Source organism: Desarmillaria tabescens, assembly GCF_030435595.1.
Source record: "Desarmillaria tabescens strain CCBAS 213 chromosome Unknown EV420scaffold_41, whole genome shotgun sequence".
Classification (NCBI taxonomy): Eukaryota; Fungi; Basidiomycota; class Agaricomycetes; order Agaricales; family Physalacriaceae; genus Desarmillaria; species Desarmillaria tabescens.
Window position 1 is genome coordinate 345,870 of NW_026848340.1, and position 19,672 is coordinate 365,541.

The 19,672-nt window shown below is 44.0% G+C and overlaps 4 protein-coding genes across 4 annotated transcripts; all 4 read right to left on the reverse strand.

Annotated features, from left to right (window-relative positions):
- Positions 1-8,580: 8,580 nt before the first annotated feature.
- On the reverse strand, positions 8,581-9,416 carry EV420DRAFT_1483490 (uncharacterized protein; the record flags this gene model as incomplete). The annotated part of the gene is made up of 3 exons (XM_060469988.1): positions 8,581-8,727; positions 8,784-9,218; positions 9,309-9,416. 3 exons carry the CDS (start codon positions 9,414-9,416, stop codon positions 8,581-8,583), a joined length of 690 nt encoding a protein of 229 aa, XP_060326588.1.
- An 835-nt stretch (positions 9,417-10,251) lies between these two features.
- On the reverse strand, positions 10,252-11,997 carry EV420DRAFT_1647382 (uncharacterized protein; the record flags this gene model as incomplete). The annotated part of the gene is made up of 7 exons (XM_060478035.1): positions 10,252-10,523; positions 10,578-10,740; positions 10,800-11,029; positions 11,083-11,346; positions 11,399-11,476; positions 11,528-11,663; positions 11,719-11,997. The coding sequence occupies 7 exons, from the start codon at positions 11,995-11,997 to the stop codon at positions 10,252-10,254; spliced, it is 1,422 nt and encodes a 473-aa protein (XP_060326589.1).
- Positions 11,998-15,804: 3,807 nt separating this feature from the next.
- EV420DRAFT_1622243 (uncharacterized protein) lies at positions 15,805-16,506 on the reverse strand (the record flags this gene model as incomplete). Its single annotated transcript, XM_060475787.1, has 5 exons — positions 15,805-15,951; positions 15,973-16,011; positions 16,063-16,085; positions 16,110-16,146; positions 16,168-16,506. The coding sequence occupies 5 exons, from the start codon at positions 16,504-16,506 to the stop codon at positions 15,805-15,807; spliced, it is 585 nt and encodes a 194-aa protein (XP_060326590.1).
- A 222-nt stretch (positions 16,507-16,728) lies between these two features.
- On the reverse strand, positions 16,729-16,965 carry EV420DRAFT_1224450 (uncharacterized protein; the record flags this gene model as incomplete). Its single annotated transcript, XM_060466497.1, has 1 exon — positions 16,729-16,965. A coding segment is annotated over one exon (237 nt), but the record flags the coding sequence as incomplete, so codon positions are not given.
- Between the last annotated feature and the right edge of the window lie 2,707 nt (positions 16,966-19,672).

Below are 19,672 nucleotides of genomic sequence, written 5' to 3' on the forward strand. Positions count from 1 at the left end.
CACTGTCAGAACCCAGGACAATTGGGTGCTGTTAGCACATTAATGCAGACCATCAAGGAACCTGCTACAATCCAACCAAGTTCGCAGCCAGTTGCTCAAATGGTGAATTCGGTTACTCAAAGCGTTAATATTATGCAACGCATTGAGGAACTCCTTACCAAATCTGGGTCTATCAAATCGGAAATTTGCAGCCTACAAGAGTACGCTGAAGCATCAGGGGATGACGCACTTAAAACCTGGATTAAACAGGTAGAAGTTTGTGTTCCTCAGATAGTTCGTAAAGCTCCAGCTCCTCAAAAGGAGGCTGAGCTTCCCCCAAAGTCTACAACAGAGAAAACTTCCACTACTTCTCCTTCCATACCTAAAAATATGGGATGGACTATGCGAACCAGCCAAAAAGTGGCTGCAGATGCCATTGCTGACCCTGATACTTCAGTTACTCAGAAAAAGGGTGACGAATATGATCAAGAACTTACCCCAGATTATGATGACATGCCATCATTAACCGAAGTATCTGATTTGGAAGATGAGAATGATACCTCTGTTCCCCCTCAGACTGAGAAGGATGATAAGGTAGCTGCAGAAGCTATTAAGTCGTACCTCCCGTCTGCAGGCGAAGCAAAAACTTCGCAAAACCAGAAAGAGACTACCAAAGCACCGGCTTCGGTACCAGCTCTACCTATGCCACAATGCCACATAACAGAAGAACCAAGAATTGATTTACCTGTGAATGAAGTTATCCCCGAAGACATTCATCCATTTGCTTCAGCTAGACCCACAAATTATGCTCCACCCATTAACCGAAACACTGGTGCAAAGCCTGATTATCGCAAGAAGGCTAAAGAACAAGACCCTGCATATAGAACTAAAGCTCCCATTGAGGATGCCTTAGTGGCTCACAATGTATACAAGCATGCCTTAGATTCCACGGTTACCCTCTCTCAACGTGAACTTTATTCACTATCACCTGAGATTTGTGATATGACTAAAGAAGATATTATGTGATGGAAAGTTCCGCCCACAGTGGAGCATTTCAAAGGGGATATACCTTTATCATACATGGGTCCAAAGACAGTTGAAATAACTGTATCGTTGCCTCAGAATGAGAAAAGTTCTACTCTACTCTATAGCGCTCCAAAGAATGTTGTACAAACGTTCGAACAGTCTGCCATAGAAAAAGTTCGCAATGACCTTCCTAAGGGTTCGCTAGTCATTGAAGACCCTTTCGAACAACAGATCAAAAGAGGTGAAAAGATTGGCCCACTTAAATGCGCAGCCAAATCTATTGCCTTGTGGTCTATTTTCCCAGTCGTAGACCATCAGCAGAAGGTCGAATGCATCATTGATCCCGGATCCCAAGTTATCTCCATGTCCGAAGCTGTGTGCCATAAGCTAGGACTAGCCTACGATCCTATGGTACTGATAGAAATGCAATCCGCCAATGGAACTTTAAATAGTTCGCTAGGATTGGCATGTAACATACCTTTCTTATTGGGAGATATTACGCTCTATCTTCAAGTGCATATTCTGAGGGACCCTGCATATGATATCCTACTCAGCAGACCTTTTGACATGCTTATGAGGAGCATAGTTCACAATTACGAGAATCAGGATCAGACCATCATCATCCATGATCCTAATACGGGGAAAACCGTGACTATTCCTACTCTGCAATGCGGCTGCCTCAGGCTCCTAACCAACCTGACAGAAGCTGATCCTTGACTAGAAGATCAGCTAGATGACCAGGAAGAGGTAGCCCTCATAATCGAATTAGATAATATGCAAAACCCAATCATTTCTGCCTATGTGAAGGCACAACATTTTGAAAACTCGCAAATCCCATCTCAGTACCTAGCAGCCTGTGATCCCACTCAAATTCTTATCCCCGCTTCGAATCATGTTACAAACGAATCCCCTAGACCTCTCATGAAATTTCACTTCAATAAAGATTCAATGAAGACTATGCCCATATATTCTATATCAAACCCTACTCATAAACCACCCCCTACTCCATTCATTTCTCAACCCCTCGAGTACATGTATAATCTATATGGCTCTAATATAATTGGAGATGAACACTATGAGCCCTGGTTCGATAAGACTGCTTCAATATACGCTAGCAAGAAGTACAAGCCCATAGCCTTGAAGGTCAAACCTGTCTTAGCTACTCTACCTAGCAAATTCTGAATAGTTCGCAATATCACTGGTGATTCCTTAAAGGATATGCCCGAACTATTAACTTCGCCTCCCGAATATACACCTACAGGAAGATACACGCAGGAGAGAAAAGAGTACATCAACTCAATACACAAAGAAGGCTTCCTATGGGAAGAAGAATGGAAACTTATGCATCATTTCATGTGCCTACAGAATCAGGCCTTCGCCTGGGAGGATTCTGAACGAGGAAGTCTTAGAAAAGATTTCTTCCCTCCCATCAATATTCCAGTAGTCGAACACACACCTTGGGTGTTACGAAATATGCCCATACCACCCAGAATTTATAGCAAAATTTGCAAGATTATCAAGACCAAGATTGAAGCAGGAGTATATGAGCCCTCCAACTCTTCATATCATTTGCGTTGGTTTGCTGTCCTGAAGAAGGATGGTAAAAGCCTACGAATAGTACACAGTTTGGAACCTCTCAACAAAGTAACCATCATGCATTCTGGATTACCTCCTACTATAGATCAGCTCTCAGAAAATTTTGCAGGAAGAGCCTGTGGAGCAACCTTAGATCTCTTCATAGGATATGATGAGCATTTGCTTGCTGAGTCATCCAGAGACCTCACTACCTTCCAAACTCCGTACGGTGCCTTGAGATTGGTAACCTTACCCATGGGATGGACTAATTCAGTTCCAATATTCCATGACGATGTTACTTTTATCTTACAACCTGAAATCCCCGAATATACCATTCCTTACATTGATGACGTTCCAGTCAGAGGACCCGCCACTCGCTATGAAATTCCAGAGGGCTATGAGACTATACCTGAAAATTCAGGTATCCATAGATTCATTTTGGAACACTTTGCAAATTTAAATAGAGTGGTCCAGCGAATGAAATATTGTGGAGGGACTTTCTCAGGAAAGAAAGCGTATTTATGTTGCCCAGAAATTATGGTCATTGGGCATCGTTGTACTTATCAAGATCGCCTACCTCTCGAAAGCATTGTAGACCCAATACTTCGTTGGGGTCCATGTAAAGACCTCTCAGACACTAGAGCTTTCATAGGAACTGCTGGAGTATTGCGAAATTTTATTGAAAACTTCACGGAACAATCTTTACCCTTAACCAAATTATTTCGCAAAAGGGTAGAGTTTCAATTCGGAGAAGAAGAGATAAAAGCTCAAGAAGACTTGAAGGAAGCCATCAGAAACAGCCCAGCTCTCAGGCCATTAGATTATAATTTGAAAGGCGCAGTAATCCTTGCTGTTGATACTGGCCCTGCAGCTGTTGGGTATTTTCTTGCCCAATGTGATTCCAAAGATCCATCTATCAGATACTTCACGTGTTTTGGATCCTTAACACTCGGTGCTAGAGAGTGCACATATTCTCAAGCAAAGAGAGAAATATATGGCCTCTATCGAGCGTTAGGAGATTGTAAACTTTACCTGATAGGTCTACCTATGTTTGTGGTAGAAGTAGACACGAGTGCAATCAAGGGGATGCTCAAGAACCCTGATATTGCACTGTCTGCAGCCGTAAACTGTTGGATTATTGGGATTCTTTCCTTTCATTTCGTCTTAGTACATGTTCCCGGTACAAGACATGGCCCAGACGGATTATCTCGATGACCACCTCAGGAAGGAGATCCACCCTTGCCTGAAGATGGATTAGACGATTTCTTACACACTCATTACAGATTAATAAATACGCTTCACTCCTATAAGACCCCTGTGCTTTCATTAATACTCAGCGAAGCAGAAAATTCGCAAGAAGAAGAAGAAGAAGAATCATTCTCATACAATGATATTCTCCACAGCAAACAGCAAAATTTGCTAGATGAACGACTATCCCACATCTTACCCTGGCACCTAGAATTCAAGCATCCCTTAGGATATGATGATGAAGATTATACAAAGTTTATGAAATATGTGGTAAACTTCTTCGAGAAAGATGGCAAACTTTGGCATAAAAATTCGCAAGGGAAACATTGTCTAGTACTTCCCAAATCCCAGCGAATTAAAGCAATAGTGGCCTATCACGATGAAGTAGCTCACAAAGGATTCTATGCAACTCACGAATTAATCAAATGTCACTATTGGTGGCCTGATATGAAGTTCGATATTGCATGGTATGTGCGAACTTGTCACATTTGTCAAGTACGCCAGACCAGACAAATATATCTTCCACCGATGGTTGCCATCCCTGCACCACTATTCTCAAAAATGTACATGGATATGATGATAATGCCTATGTCAGGCAGTACAAATACATCATACAAGGCAGATGCTCCTTGAGCCATTATCCCGAGTTCAGATGTTTGCGAAAAGAAACTGCACAAACTATTGGGGAATGGATTTTCGAAGATATTTTGTGCAGATGGGGTGCTTTAAGCAAAATCGTTACGGATAATGGCAAGGCATTCGTTGCTGCAATAGGATATTTGAGCAAGAAGTACCACATTAATCATATCAGAATTTCGGGATATAATTCGTGAGCCAATGGAATTTCTGAAAGACTGCATTTTGATGTATGACAAGGACTATTCAAAGCATCAGGCGGTGACCAGAAGAAGTGGAGTCAGAATGCATACTCAGTCTTCTGGGCAGACCGAATTACTACGCAAAAACACATGGGATGTTCACCTTACTTCGCAGCAACTGGAACAGAACTGGTGTTACCTTTAGACATCGTGGAATCAACTTGGTTAATGCCTCCCCCCATGAATATAATAAATTCTACATCATTAATAGTTCGGAGAGCTATCAGTCTTCAGAAACGAGCAGAAGATTTAGAAAGGATCAGTGTAATGCACTAACTTGGATTGTACAACGTTTGCCTCTAAACTGTCACTCGCATTTGGTGATTCAGTTGTGAAGAGGGTATTGCAATCGCTGGGTCAGAAACGATAGTCTTTAGTCTTGGAAGCAGTGAGTTTCTGCGTGAAAAGTTAGGAGTGTATAACTTTAGCTGAAGCTGGGGTGTAAGACTGCAGCAAGGCTCGTTTAAATACATTGTGGTATTTACTAGTATGTACTGTTCCTGTGTCTCAATGTGTATGGTCCCAGTGTAGCACTGTCTTCTGTATCGTATGGTGTTTGGTATAGGAGAAGTCCTCCTGCGAGTAAGAAGACTAGCGTCCATAGGTCATGGTCTTCTAAGGAGTGTTCATGGCAGCTTATCCACCCTAGGGTGTGATCAGAGTCGACCTAAAGAAGCATGACTGGGTGAAGGAGGGTTAGGCTCATAGGAGTGTGATCGGACCCATGGGCCATCAAACGGATCATGCATGTGAGTGGTGGATCATGCGTGTGATTGATCAGGTCATGAATGATGCAGGTCAGGTATGAGGAATGATGACAAGAGTTGAATGACGAGTTGCTGAGATAAGATAAGATGAGATAAGATAAGGCAAAAAATAGGGGTGAATTCATGACAATCAGATCCAAAGTCTATAAAGCCAGACGATGCACGGCTTTAAAATTTGAAGAGGACTATCTATACTCTATCAAGGACTTTGATTTTGAAAAGGGTAGCCTTGTATTAATGAGGAATACCCAGATTGAAAAAGCCTTGAACAGAAAAATGCGCCCTAGATACCTAGGACCATTAGTGGTTCTTGGCCGTAATAAGGGAGGAGCATATGTCCTTTGCGAATTAGATGGTTCGATGTTTGCCAGGCCAGTGGCAGCCTTTAGATTGGTCCCGTATTTTGCACGTAAAAAGATTGATCTCCCTGACATTGAAAAGATAGTTGACGTACCCGAAGCCTGCATGAAACAATTATTCAAATCTGATCTTGATGATACTTTGGAAGGCTTACTGGACCAAGAGGAAGATCACAATGAAGCTGAACTCATTTGATCACACCATGTGTTTGGATGTTGAACCCTTGTAAAATTATTTGGGGTCAGTGGGGTACTCGACTACTACAGTCGTTACAGAATAATTATACATCGCTGGTTGAACAGCACAGAGTGGGGAGTGTGCAATATGGGATACTACGTGTTAATAGGTCCATTTTGGCCTGAATCATTCATCACAATTTAAAAAGTTTGAAATCTACCACCAAGCCTCAGCCTTACCCTTCCCTTTCTTGTCGCCAGGAGCACAGTGAGCGGAAGCGGGACTGAAGGTGTTAGAGGGATTGGAGCACTTTTTGTCCAACTTGGCCTTGACAACACAGAACTCGGTGATCAATGTCTGGCAAACCTTTAATAAAGCAAATAATTCATGAGAATTCACCTCGATACGACTGAACAAAGAGTCGTGCGAGGCCACTAATGAAGCAAGGGTCTCAGGGCCATTAAATGTGAGCTGGTGCCAGTTAAGAGCCACATAGGCCTTGGCAGAGTCTTCGACATCCTGCGCCTCATAGGTACCATCACTACGCCTGGTTATCAAAAAGGGTGACAGTTAAATAAAGATCGGAGATGCGAATCTTAAAACTCACCTCTGATAGGACCATAAGGGGTAGCAGCGAGGCTAAGCTTCTCCAACTGTTCAGAAAGGGCATCGATGTCCTCACTCAAGTCACCACGGTGAAGAGGCTGGCTGTGGGCACCTGTGGAATAGTGAGCGGGCTAAAAGGCGAACCTCAAAAACCCACACACACACTCACACAACTACACAAACTACAATCACCCTCGTAAGTTCTAGGGGGAGCGATTATTTCTAATGCGACCCAACTATACTTCAATATCTCGAAGAGTTTCTCTTATTCTCAGTGCTCTTAGCAAAGCTAAGCTTTCTCTAATGAATTCCTAAGTCTAGGAACTTTTTACAGGAAGGTCGTTCACTGGCACGACGCAACCTTCAAGGCAGATTTGAGTTATAATACACAAGGGACACTGATCCCAACAGAAACAGAGGCAATACATGCCGAAACTTTAGTGAGCTCGCTAAAAGAACACCACAGGCAAGCACTGACTTAGCCTGCTCGCTACACAACTGTATGTAGGGGTTCTCCAACTAACTCCAGCAGGTTATCTCAACTCAAGAACACTTCAGAAGCACTCGGAAAACAGATTCAGAAATGGAACTCCAAACAGAACTGACATGGAACAGACTGAAACAGAACAGAACAGAACAGAACAGAACAGATCTCAGATTTCCACTTCAACACATTCTCCGAACAGACTTATCACACTTAACAGAACAGAAACAGCGTCACTGATTCGTATTCACTCTGACTAAGTTCTCAAAAGTCTTATCAAAAGGGTATCTCGTATTTCTCTGAGTGAGCTCGCTAATTCTATGCACAGCTCAAAGTCACAAACTGATCCTTTGTTACAGTACCGCCTTCAACGCGTGCATGGGAACTCGGGGGCTCGAAACTTTCCTCTACCTACTGTAACCAACCTACTTATACTACAGGGGAATTAGAATTACAAACGTCGCGCAGTACCCAGACTCCTACATGCGTAGCACATTGCCACTGCCGCCTTACTGAGCATCCGAGTCAGACTTCCCAGTTTTAGTCTCATTTCTATAGTGAGCTCGCTAAACGCGTGCCAAGAGGTGCTCTCCCGACACCCGCAGGCTTGTTCTCTAGCGACCGACAGGTCTAGGTGCATGAAACTATCAGTTCTGGTGTATGTCATTCAGGACTTCTTTCTTGGATTCACAGAGGCTTCTCGTAGACACAGCAACAAGTGAGTCTTCGAACAATGGGACTCAGAACAATGGAACACGGGCTCGTGGACTTTGGCCGAAGCCCATTGCCCAAGCTCGTGCTGGTGATATCTGTCAGCTCACTTAAGGATTTCCCCGGATTTTCAGGTATAGCGTGTCACAGTTAGTGAGCACGCTAAGTGTTCACAGTGTCAGTGCAATCTTCAAGGTTTTATCTAGCTCCCATGAGTGTGCTTGTAAGTTAGAGCCTAAGGCATTGGGTATAGGGTTTGGCCTTCTCATCACACATGCCCATCAGGTACAGTGCTGTGACTAAGTCCTGTTTAGAATCCTGTTGCTTCTTATGCCATAAGTTATATTCCATATCATTGCACCATGTAGCATTAGTGTCAACGCGTAGTTTTAGTCCGCTCGCTCACTATCTCTCAGTATGCGTGTAAAACACTCTAGATTGCAAAATTACATGCGTAAATAGGCTGCAGTCGCAACAACAGAAAGGAAAGGCAAGAGAATTCCAATCGGGAACACCTCCTATGCAAGTCCTTCCCCAGTGGTGGGAGCAGTTGGTACAATCAACCTTCAAACTCACAAAGGTGCATTCTTCGTGCTTGGACAAGCAAGGAATGCAAGGACGGAAAGCCTGCGCATTAAATAATCCATAATAAGTAAAAGAAATATTCGCAAAAAAAAAAAAAAAAGTTAATAACCTTGGTACTCCTGGCTGGACACTCATGTGCAGCATGATGAGGGGTGCCACTGCAGAAGGCACAGAATGAAGACCCTCAAGTCTGACCCTCAAACATAGTGTGAGGTGCGACTCGCTCAGAAATCTTGTCAGCGATAGCCTGGGCATCACCTAAGGTACCTTGCTTAGCAGCCAAATCTTCGATAGTCGGTAGTGGATCCCAATCACCGGGACCAGTAGCAAACTATTATAAGAAGTTGATTAAGTAAAGAAGCGAATTAAAACATTAGGGAAACTTACCCAACCACCAGCTTCAGATCCATTCATCTTAGAACCCGGACCCTTCGAAATCAAAGGTGTAGTTCCATAAACAGTAGCATTCTTGTCATCGGACGAGGGATGTGAAGTTGTAGTGGACCAGGAGGAACGACCCCAGGATGGCGAACCTTGTATGACACAAGGAGAGGGGTTGGGGCCAGACATAGGGTCATCGTCGTCAGAAGGAGACAGCAGTGGAGATGGGAAACGCAGAGGCAGTTCACAGAAGCCCTCGAGCAGGAGAGAGAGAGGAGACAGAGAACTGTCAAAAGTGGAACCTCCACATCGAGAGTGTAGTTGCAAACATGCCCATGCATTATAATAATCATGAATGTGAAGTAAGATGGTGATCTTACGAGTCAACCTAGTAAGAGATTGGGACCCACGAATATCGTTATAGTGAATGGTAATCTGGTCCTGGAAATAGGCACTCTAGCTTTTAAAAATTTGCGATAGCAATAAACGACGTACAATGACTTGTCATGCGGCCTTGAACCACTCGTCCACCTTCTCAGGCGATGCAGACTTGGGGACTTGAATGGAAACAAGGTCCTCAAGGCGAGAAATAACCTCGGAAAGTGGGGGAGGTTTAGGAGGGAAAGAAATAGCAGTCATTGACTTGACGAAGAATAAAATTCGCTAAGGGAACCGCCTTTTATACAAGAAAAACTAGTGGTGGCGGAAAAATCTGCTGATTCAACATTCATTGTGGACTTGAAAATTCTACGTATCATACCAGAATACAGCCCCAGCACCAATCACGTCGCATTATGCCTTGAATATTCGCAAGCCCATCATGATACCGGCTCCTGAACAATATTCCTCTGAGTTCTAAATAATTCACTAGTCAAAACAGTGAAAAATTCATAGTCAGGGGGAGGGGACATGTTACCATGTTGTGACATGTGAATAATACATGTGGCATACCATACATCCCTCTGAACCCAAAATTTCGCGAACTTATGAAAGAAAATCAATGAGAAAATGCGAAATTTCTTTCAGCACTACTCTCAAAGAAAACACACGATAAATCCCAATCCAGTAAAGATAAAAATAACTGGTGAAAGAGAAGTTGCTAATACGAACATTAGTAAAGAACTTATGACTATGCAAGGTGCCGATTTGATGACAAAAGGAACAGGCAAAGCAAACAGCAGCCTTGCCTATGACACCACCTCATCATTTCTAAAAATATAAACTCGGACTTTTCCAAAGATGGAAGGTCATCACTCATGATTACTTACATCATCACATGACCACACACAAACTAATAAGTTCGAGCCCGTATAATCACCACCTAGTCTTGAATTCACAACTCAGTCTAAAAAGTCCAAGATAATATAATGTGAATTGGTTTGCACTCCAAAGTGCTACAAGTAGATGACAATATAAAATATATTACAAAAGTCCAATCTTTCCCAAGAAAAGTCAGGCCCAAGAAGTCACGAATTTAATCTTCGAGTTCATCCAAGTCCTCCCCCTCACCATTAGACTCCTTGGCCTTGTCATCGCCTTCTTCACCTTCACCGTTTGATTCAATAGCCTCGTCATCAATTAGAGACTCGTTTTGGACAATGGCTTTCTCAAATAATTCAGAAACTAAATTGGCATTGTCAAGATGGGCCGCCCGATGCAAAGAGGGAATAGGCCTGTCAGAAGCATTGATTCTGCAAGCCTCTTGATGGATGCGACGAAGAAATTCACAGATTTCAGTAACGATAGCTAGCGAAGTTTCGAAGTTAACAAAAACCCGTTAAAAGAAAGAAAAAGACTTACAAGGTTGAGGGACAAAGACCCATTCCAGAATGTTAACTTCATGGTTAACATCTACCAAGCAATCATGCTTGTGAATAGCACATCGCGCACACTTGGTAGAGGCAGACTGAACACTGCAGCACTGGGCCTTGGCCTTCTTGCAGGCATCACAAGGCGTACTCATCTAAAACAGTTACAAGGGTCAGCCAAGAAAATTCACAATGCACAAAACTAAAGACTTACAAAGTGCCCGAACTTGTGGGCAATATCGCATCTAAAATATGTGCCTTGGCAACCGAGGTAATCACCAAAATCTTGATCAGGAATGATCAAGTCAATGGGACGAAGATCCGGACTTTGGATTTCACGTGCATTCTTGGGGATAGGTTCACCTAAACCTCCATGTTTGTGAGTCACGGAGGCAGACTCTTCGTGAATATTATGGGGACAACCTCTGCGAAGGCCAGGAGTAGCTAAACAAAATATGAATCAGTCATAAATTTGCAACAAATAAAGAAACACTTACACGAACTAGCCATGGCATGACCTTTCCCTTTTTCTTCAGCAGTCAACTGGGGAGGCGAATCCTCAACACGGCGATGCTTTGCAGGAATAACGACTTCTTCCTCAGGAATTCCTTCTGCAGCAAGTAAGCGCCAATCAACGTAACGAACAGTGCTGGTGCCCAGACCATAAGCACATGAAATAATTGCATCAGTCGAACCTGACACCTCCAAAGCCATAACTGCATGACCTTGCACATGAGGATGAAGAGAACGAGTGGGGGTATCTGGCGAAATATTCTAATCAATAAAGGAAATGAAGTCACAAACAAAACATACCTTCTACAATAGACTCAGTGGAAAGGGATGGTGCGATACCCTCCAAGACGTAGTCCTGCAGGGGAGGAGAGTTGGAGGCTGACAAAATAAATGAGTAATGAGAAGAAAGAAAAATTCGCAAGGACTTACCTTCAAGAACTGAACAAAGGAGGCCAGGCTCTTGAGAAAGATAATCTGCAGGATGAGGAGTACGCGATCTTTCATCATCACTAGCTGGTGGAGAACCTGGCATTGTAATCAAGTCGACCTGAACCCCATGCTCCGTCTAAAAAGAAAGTCAAAATTAGTCGAGAACGAGAAAAGTCGGGAAAAGTACTCACCGTTTCAGCCGCCAGAGAATTGAAGTCTTCAATCGAATTTTTGACTTCCTCCATATCAACGTCCATCAGGACACACCACAAGCTATCCTCTAACAGTGCCCACTCCTCCTCAGACAAGAACCCCGCTTCATTCTCTTGCCACGTGGTATCCAAGTGTGACCAATGAGTGAAGGCCTCACTAGCCCAGTCATTGGTCAATGGTGCACTCCCTGAACTATTGGGAGGGTTTTCTATGAGATAAGCAAGGAGAAAGAGAGAATTATAAAAAGGAGTTGACATGGTACACTACTAAAAACTTCGCAAACGGCGAAAGTGAAGAATGAGGAAGAGAACTACGTGACCTTTATACTTCAACCAGTGTGCACGAGCCATGACTGACACTGACAGAGACTACATGAACAAGACACAGAGAAGTTATACAACATTCCTACTATTCATGAGAAGTTGAAACTTCGCGACAAAAGAAGTCAGCGTGTTTTCTATCTCGCCATCAGTGCAACAACCAGGCACATATCGATCCCAATTTGATGGCAAAAACCATGCATATCAGTTCTGAACTGGCTTCTTCTGACTCACTAAATGAAAAGAAGTTCATGACAATGACAACATGATGACAGTGCAATTAAAAATTATAGTCAGGGGGAGATGATGAGCCTCTAGGCTCTGTGTGCTCTGAAATCATGGACACAACCTACAATTTATCACCTTTGTCCCTATAGCGGACTTTCCCTAATTCAATGATTGCAAGCAAGATGCAATTTAAACCAAGTCAATTGGTGTTCAGCACGTGAAGTTAGTGATTTGCATATGATGTCATTGGCATTGGCCCTATCGATCCTTCCCTTCTCCCCATGGACTTTGTGCCTTGCAGTCTAGAACTAGCACTGCCACCACATGTGAAACATCCCTGTGGTCACAAATTATCCACATGCAGCCTTGCAAAACGCGTCACGTAGCTAAAACTACAGCAAGTCAGCCGCAGCCATAGAAAATTATTCATCGAAGTATTGGAGATCTGGTTAGTGAGAACTCTTAGTCACATTAGTATAGCCTTAGGTGCAGTAACTGTGCATACTTACCAACCTTTGCTAAGTAAGTACTTGAATTTTTTTTTTTTTTTTTTTGTTCTGTATTTGTACTGTTTGTACTATATCCTACACGTATATGTATGGTTGGATCGTGCTATGTATTTATACATTGCGCTTTGTGGTCTGCATATTGTTTTGTCACAACTAACGGTCACATCAGTGTCCATTGCGAGATTTCTCATGTCCATCCCGATGTTGCTGTATTGCATCATGTATCAGGGGTGGATGGGCATCCGTTATCACCTATTGTTGTTCATCACCTTTTGTTTCCTCCTTTAGGTTATCGTTCTTCTTCATCATCTTCTATCTCAACATCTGGGAAGGATCCAAACGTTGTCTCGAATCGACAAGTGGCGTTAAGATAATGGATTAGGTGCAGGATGTCCTTTCTGCTGTTCAGTATGTGTTTTACTGTCATCCTTGTACCTCTGACACCCATGGCATATTGCAGTATATTGCATTCAGCTTGGTAAGCAGGGCATCGGATAAGGTAGTTGTGTACAGACTCGTTGGGATGCAGGCACTTAGGGCATGCGGGAGATTCGATTTGGCGTATGTTGAAGAGATGGCAATTTAGCCCGACGTGTCCGGTATGAAGCTGCACCAATATACTGGTGATTTTGCATGGTAAGGAGGTGGCCAGCTTCCTGTACTGGCATGCAGCTTTCTGAGCAGATGCTGAGTCGATGGTTCAGAACTTGGAGAAGCAGGGTGACTTTCTCCAAGCTCTGTCAGCTTTTCTTTTCTGCTCAGCATAGAACTCCTGGAGTAACGATGTCTTGTTGTGAGGGATTGGTTTACATAGTGGTGCAGGGAGGGTTTGCAGCTTGCTCACATCACCTCAGGCTGCCGCTTTCACTTCTACATCTGCTGCCTCATTTCCTGCAATTCCTTGGTGTCCTGGAACCCACCAGATCTTGATCTTCATTCTTGGATGTCGTTGTAACACCATGTTGATTCATTTGTGGAAGAGGTCGAGGATATGATGGGATGGTGCTGGCCATGCCAGTCTTGTCACTTGGATTGCTGCAGTGTTGTTGAGGTTGATGGTTGCTGTTTCAATGTTCCTCATCGTTCATAGTGGCTCTAGGCATAGAGAGAGCACTATTCCTTCTCCATCATATACTTCGTGTTCCTTTGCCTCCCCTACTCTCATCCGCAATGTCTTTACCCTTCTGTCACCCTTGTAGATAACAGCTGCTGCTCCTATGCATCTGTCAATACCTGATCCGTCTCCGTACATCTTGACTTTGCTCTTGTCAGTCCGTTCCATGGCTATTGCCTCGTGCATGGATTCTGCTACCTCTACTTCCACCTTTGATTCCCAGTGTGGAGGGAATCGTACTGCCTTGATCATCTCCAGTTTGTCTGGATACACACTGAAGTCCCTTGCCATCTCATGGATTGGAGATCTGTGTCGCTTGACATATTGATTGGACGCCTTCCATACTGTTTTGTGAAGCAGGTGCTCTGGCAGTAGACACGCCATGCATGCCAGTGCTCTGTGCCGATACACTTCCACCTGTCTCTGCATAGGGAGCAGGTTGGCATGTATGTCTAGTACATCTGCCGCTGTTGTGCGCATAGCTCCCGTGATCAAGATGGCTGCTTTTCTCTGGATAGCTGCTAGGCAGTTCACTGTCCGAATACTGCTTTTGCCGTCCTTCCGTTTCTTCTTCATTCTTCTCTGTGGATTTAAGAAGACATCAGCAGCATATAAAATGCGAGGAATCGCAATAGAGATGTAAGTCAGTCTCATGCATTCTCTGGAGACACCTGAGCTGACTCGTGCTAGTTGTCGAAATTGGATAACCCAGTCATCGCCTTTCTTCATGGCAGAAGCACCTTGTTCCTTCCAGCGCAGCCCGGCATCGATGTAAACTCCCAGGAATTTGGTGACAGGCTTTGGGTAGATTGTGTGCTGGCCAATGTGGATTGGAAGGCCCATTGCAGGTTCGCATTGTCGACGTGTTTTGTTCCTGTCCTCTTGGGGCTGTATTTCTCATGTCTTGGGTGTGAAATCAACTAGCTGGAATTTTGTGATGCCATCTTCGCAGTTGTGATCTTGTGCCCATTCCAGGATGCCACCCTTCCTCTCCATAATCTCCTTGATGTGTTGATGGGTGTCCTCAAAAGTCTTGCCCTGGACTAGGATTGCTTTGTCGTCTATGAATAGGAAGCTTTCCTCCCCATTCTGGAGACGTTGAATGACGCTTGAGTTGTAGATTATGTATAGGACCTGTGAAAGTGGGTCTCCTTGGTCAAGCCTGTTAGCCACATCAATTATGATAGATTTGAAGTCGTCAAAGGTTAGGACTGTCTTTCTGCCGCCTAGCCATCTCCGAAGCCATTCCGCATATTGGATTGGTATTCCCAACGTTAATATCTCGTGGATGAGTATGTCTACATCAACACTGGGGAAGGCTCCTTTGACGTCAAGGAATAGAACAGTAGCAACTTCGCCTCTCCTCCAGGTGTCCTTTACGGTCGACACTAGTAGGTGGATTGAGTCAGTTGTGCAATGCCCTGGTCTTCCACCAAAGTGACATGCTGGTAGGAGGCCCTTGTGTTCACACCAAGCTACCAAGTCTTGGTTCATCATTGCGTGGAGTCCTCTTCCCCATCTGTTGGAGAGAATTATTGGTCGGTACACATTTGGGTCTTCATAGTCGGGTTTTCCAGGTTTGCACAATACTATCGTGTTGGTATCACTGAGTATGTCAGGATACTCTTTGAGCATGAATGTAGCTCGGTATACTGGGCCTATATGTGAGGCTAAAAGGTTAGCACAATGCGACAGGACACAGTTTGGTACTGTTCCTGGTTTTGTAGCCTTGAGCGGCTTCATTTGCATGAATGCCCGCTCAATTTGTTCATTCGTGATGAGGCGAAACTCCCATGCTGGTGGTGGGTATTGTACATCTCGTGGTACTGCCAATATAGCAGGTTTGGGAGGGAAGAATGTACTTTGAAAGATCTTACTCTTTTCTTCATTATCTCATACCCGTCTTATGGGTTGTCCCTCTCTCTTGACGACAAGGTCTGGCACTCTAGATCTCCCCCCATCAGACATTGGTTGGGATATGAAACTGCATACATCCCATATGCTTCTGCTCTGTGCATTTTCCAGCCATTCCATCCAGCACTTTGTCTTAGCTAGATCAACTGCCTCGGCATATGTGTTGTGTAGTTTGCGCTTTTCCTCCTGTATAGGGTGGTCGTCAAACATTCAGAAGTCGTACGCCTTTTTCTGCACCTGGCGCAGTCGCTTTCGTAGAGCTGAGAGTTCCCCGGTCCACCAACATTTGACGTATGGACTTGGCTTGGTCCAAGGGACATGCTTCTCAATGACTTCTTGTACTATGGTGTCTAGTCTGTTGAGGGTTTCGTACATCTGCTGCTTGGTTCTGATTTCACATGGTGATGGCAGATCTTTGAGCCTGGTCTCCAACGTTTCATGGAACTTTGGCCATTCCACTTTTCGGAAGTTCCGGCATGGTTCGAAGTCGTTGCATGGAGGAGTGATGTCAATGATAGATATGATGGGGAAATGGTCGGTACGGGGTGGTTGCATGGCATGGTCAACTGTGCATTTGATGAATGCTGGTAAGAGTTCGTCGGAGCAGAATACATTGTCGACCTGTATGTAGTTGCCAGTTGAGAATGCCCATAGTGTGGGGATGTATGCTGGCAAGGGCATTTTGAGCCGGTGATGTCCCACAAGAGACAACAGCTGCTCTGCTCTGCGGAGACCCTGATCTGTAAAGAGATGTGAGTTTCGGGGTTCATCCCATATCGGGTGATGTGCATTCCAGTCTCCAGCCAATATGGTGCGGTATGGTAAACCTCGCTCATCCTGCCGACAGGCTGCATAGGTCTGTAGCATGTCATTAATGAGCTTCCATGTTGCCGTAGTCTCTCCGTCACTGTAAATGTTGATGAGAATAATTGTTTCTGCTAGCGTGCGTAGGCTGATTGCCACTGCATCTTGTGTATCCATGGGGACACTAGACCATGAGTTAGTAGATAGAGACCTGTTCACGAGGGTTACAGCTCTTGTTAGAAGGGGATCTTGGTCATGATGTGTGGGGTATACTGCTATCCATCCTTGTGTTGCCCTCGTTTTCCCCTGCTTGCTGATGTATGGTTCTTGTATGAGAATGAGATCGTCATCCTGTCGTATCTGGCTGATGAGGCATGAGTGAGCGAGTAGGGATTTGTTGACATTGAGTTGGTATAGTGCGAGCTTCGTTGGGTCATCGGTGTTATCGGTTGGTGTGTTATTCATATTTCTATGGGTGGGGTTGCTCGTGGTTGGTCATCATTCTGTTCTGTGTTGCTTCTGCTGCCAGGGATTTCACCATCTTCAGCCTCTGTCTCTAAGTACTTGAATAATCTATGCTATAGTAATATTAGTGCTAGAGTAAGGTAGCTTAGTTAGCCAGTATAACGAGTATTTAAGCTCACAAGTTGGTAGCCTGAGGGAGAGTGAATAAGGCAGACCCCAGATTATTCTCTACGCTTACCTTCGATCTCTAACACCTACACCATACAACATACACCCTTGAAGTAGCGCAATAAAGACATTTTGCTGCTAGAACTTCGTCTCAAACCTTTATTTCTCTAAGCAATGGTGAACCTTTAACAGTTACTTGCACTTACAACCCATCCCTCTCTTCTATGCAAAGTAATTAGGAGTCTTGCCACTAGGAAACTCTCTTATTGCTTTGCTTCACAAACAAATTTGCTTGCTTCCACAGCTAGGAGACAGTGTTTTCATCCCTCCCATCAACACCTTCTCTTTCTTGCAGCCAGAGAAAGTCTCGTTGAGTATCAGACCGATCCTCATCACTTCGATTCAACCTTACCACATGAGTTTAATAATTCACTACAGCCTCTGAGTTTGCAGCTAGAACTTGGACAGTCTCTTTAGAGTCCTTATTCATTGCACTTGCAGCTAGAGTTGCAACAGGAACAAGGTATAGTCCTTGTACGTTTACTGATTCATTTTAGGGCCTCTTCTAGGATCCCTTTTCCAATTACTTCCCATCCTGCAAATTTTATAGTTTGCTACTGCCCTCTACGCTACTAGTAGAGAAATTTCTTTATCTTTCCGAACTTAGGAGGCTTTAGTCACTGCATGGAGGTGCCATGACTAGACTCGCTAGAACCATCCTTCAGATTCCATGTCTGTCAGCACATACCACACCTAGGTTTTGTGTTTCTGCCCACGGGGGTCTATAGGTTCATCAATGCTTTGTTGATAACCCAGGTCATCCACACTGGAATGCAGCTAAATGTGTCCTTCAGTATCTCAAGGGTACTTGGACCCTTTGCCTAACTTATGGCGCATCAGATGAGACCCTAGGTCTTGACATCTTCAGAGATGCTGATGGGATGTCACTTGAAACACAAAAAGCTGTGTCAGGCTATGTATTCATCTTGAACGGTGATGAACCTATATACTCCCATGGGTGGAAACACAAAACCTAGGTGCGGTATGTGCTAACAGACATGGAATCTGAAGGATGGTTCTAGTGAGTCTAGTCAGGCACCTCTGTGCAGCAACTAAAGCCTCCTAAGTTCGGAATGATAGGGAATTACCCCTACTAGTAGCGTAGAGGGCAGTAGCGAACTATTAGATTCACAAGAAGGGAAATAATCAGGAAAGGGGTCCTAGAAGCAGCCCTAAAGACTAATTAGTACCTGTACAAAGACTATACCTTGTTATTGCAACTCTGGCTGTGAGTGCAATGGTGGAGGTTCCTAAATAAATGGGCAGTCATTCCAAGTTCTGGCTACAAACTTAGAAGTGTTAGTGAATAACTTAATTCACGTGGCAAGGTTGGTTTGAGGTAATGAGAATTGGTCAGATACTCAATAAGACTTTTCTCTGGCTGTGAGAAGACAAAGGCATTGGCATGGTTGATGAAAATGCTGTCTCCTAGTTGCGGAAACAAGCAAATGGGTTGGCAAAGCAAATAATTAAAGAGTTCCTAGTGGTGGGACTCCTTAATATTTCACATAGAAGGTAGGAAAAGTGTAAAAGCACAGGTAACTGCTCAGGGTTAACTGTTGCTTAGAGAATTAAAGGTTCAGAAGGAAGTGTTAGCAACAAAATGTCTTTATTGCACTACTTCGAAGGGTGTATGGTGAGTGGTGTAGGTGTTAGGTATCGAAGGTAAGTGTAGAGAATAATCTGGGGTCTCCTCTGATTCCCTCTCCTTTGGCTACCAGCTTGCGAACTTAAATACTCGCTATACTGACTAACTAAGCTACCTTACTCTAGCGCTAGTATTACTATAGCACACATTATTCAAGTTCTTACTCAGCAAAGTTTGTGAGTATGCACAGTTACTGTGCCTAAGGCTCTACTAATATTACCAAGAGTCCTCACTAATCAGCTTTCCAATACTTTCAATGATTAACTCTCTATGGCTGCAGCTGACTTGTCATAGTTCTAACTATGCGACGTGTTTTGTAAGGCCACACATGGATAATTTGTGACTGCAGGGGGGTTTCATGTGGGGTGGCAGTGCTAGTTCTAGACTGCGAAGCACAATGTCCACAGAGAGAAAGGCAGGATCAATAGGACTGATGCTGATGACATCATACATGAAATAATAACTTCATGTGCTGTGTACAAATCGACTTGGTTTAAATTGCATCTTGCTTGCAACTGTTGAATTAGAGAAAGTCTGCTAGAGGGACTAAGTTGATAAATTGTAGTTGGTTCCCATGATTTTAGAGCACACAGAGCCTAGAGGCTCATCAACGGTGAAGAGGCTCTGTGCATGCCAAGCTCAAAATGCGATAGTGTAGATACACTAAACACACCCACTCTTACACTCACACACACACAGAAT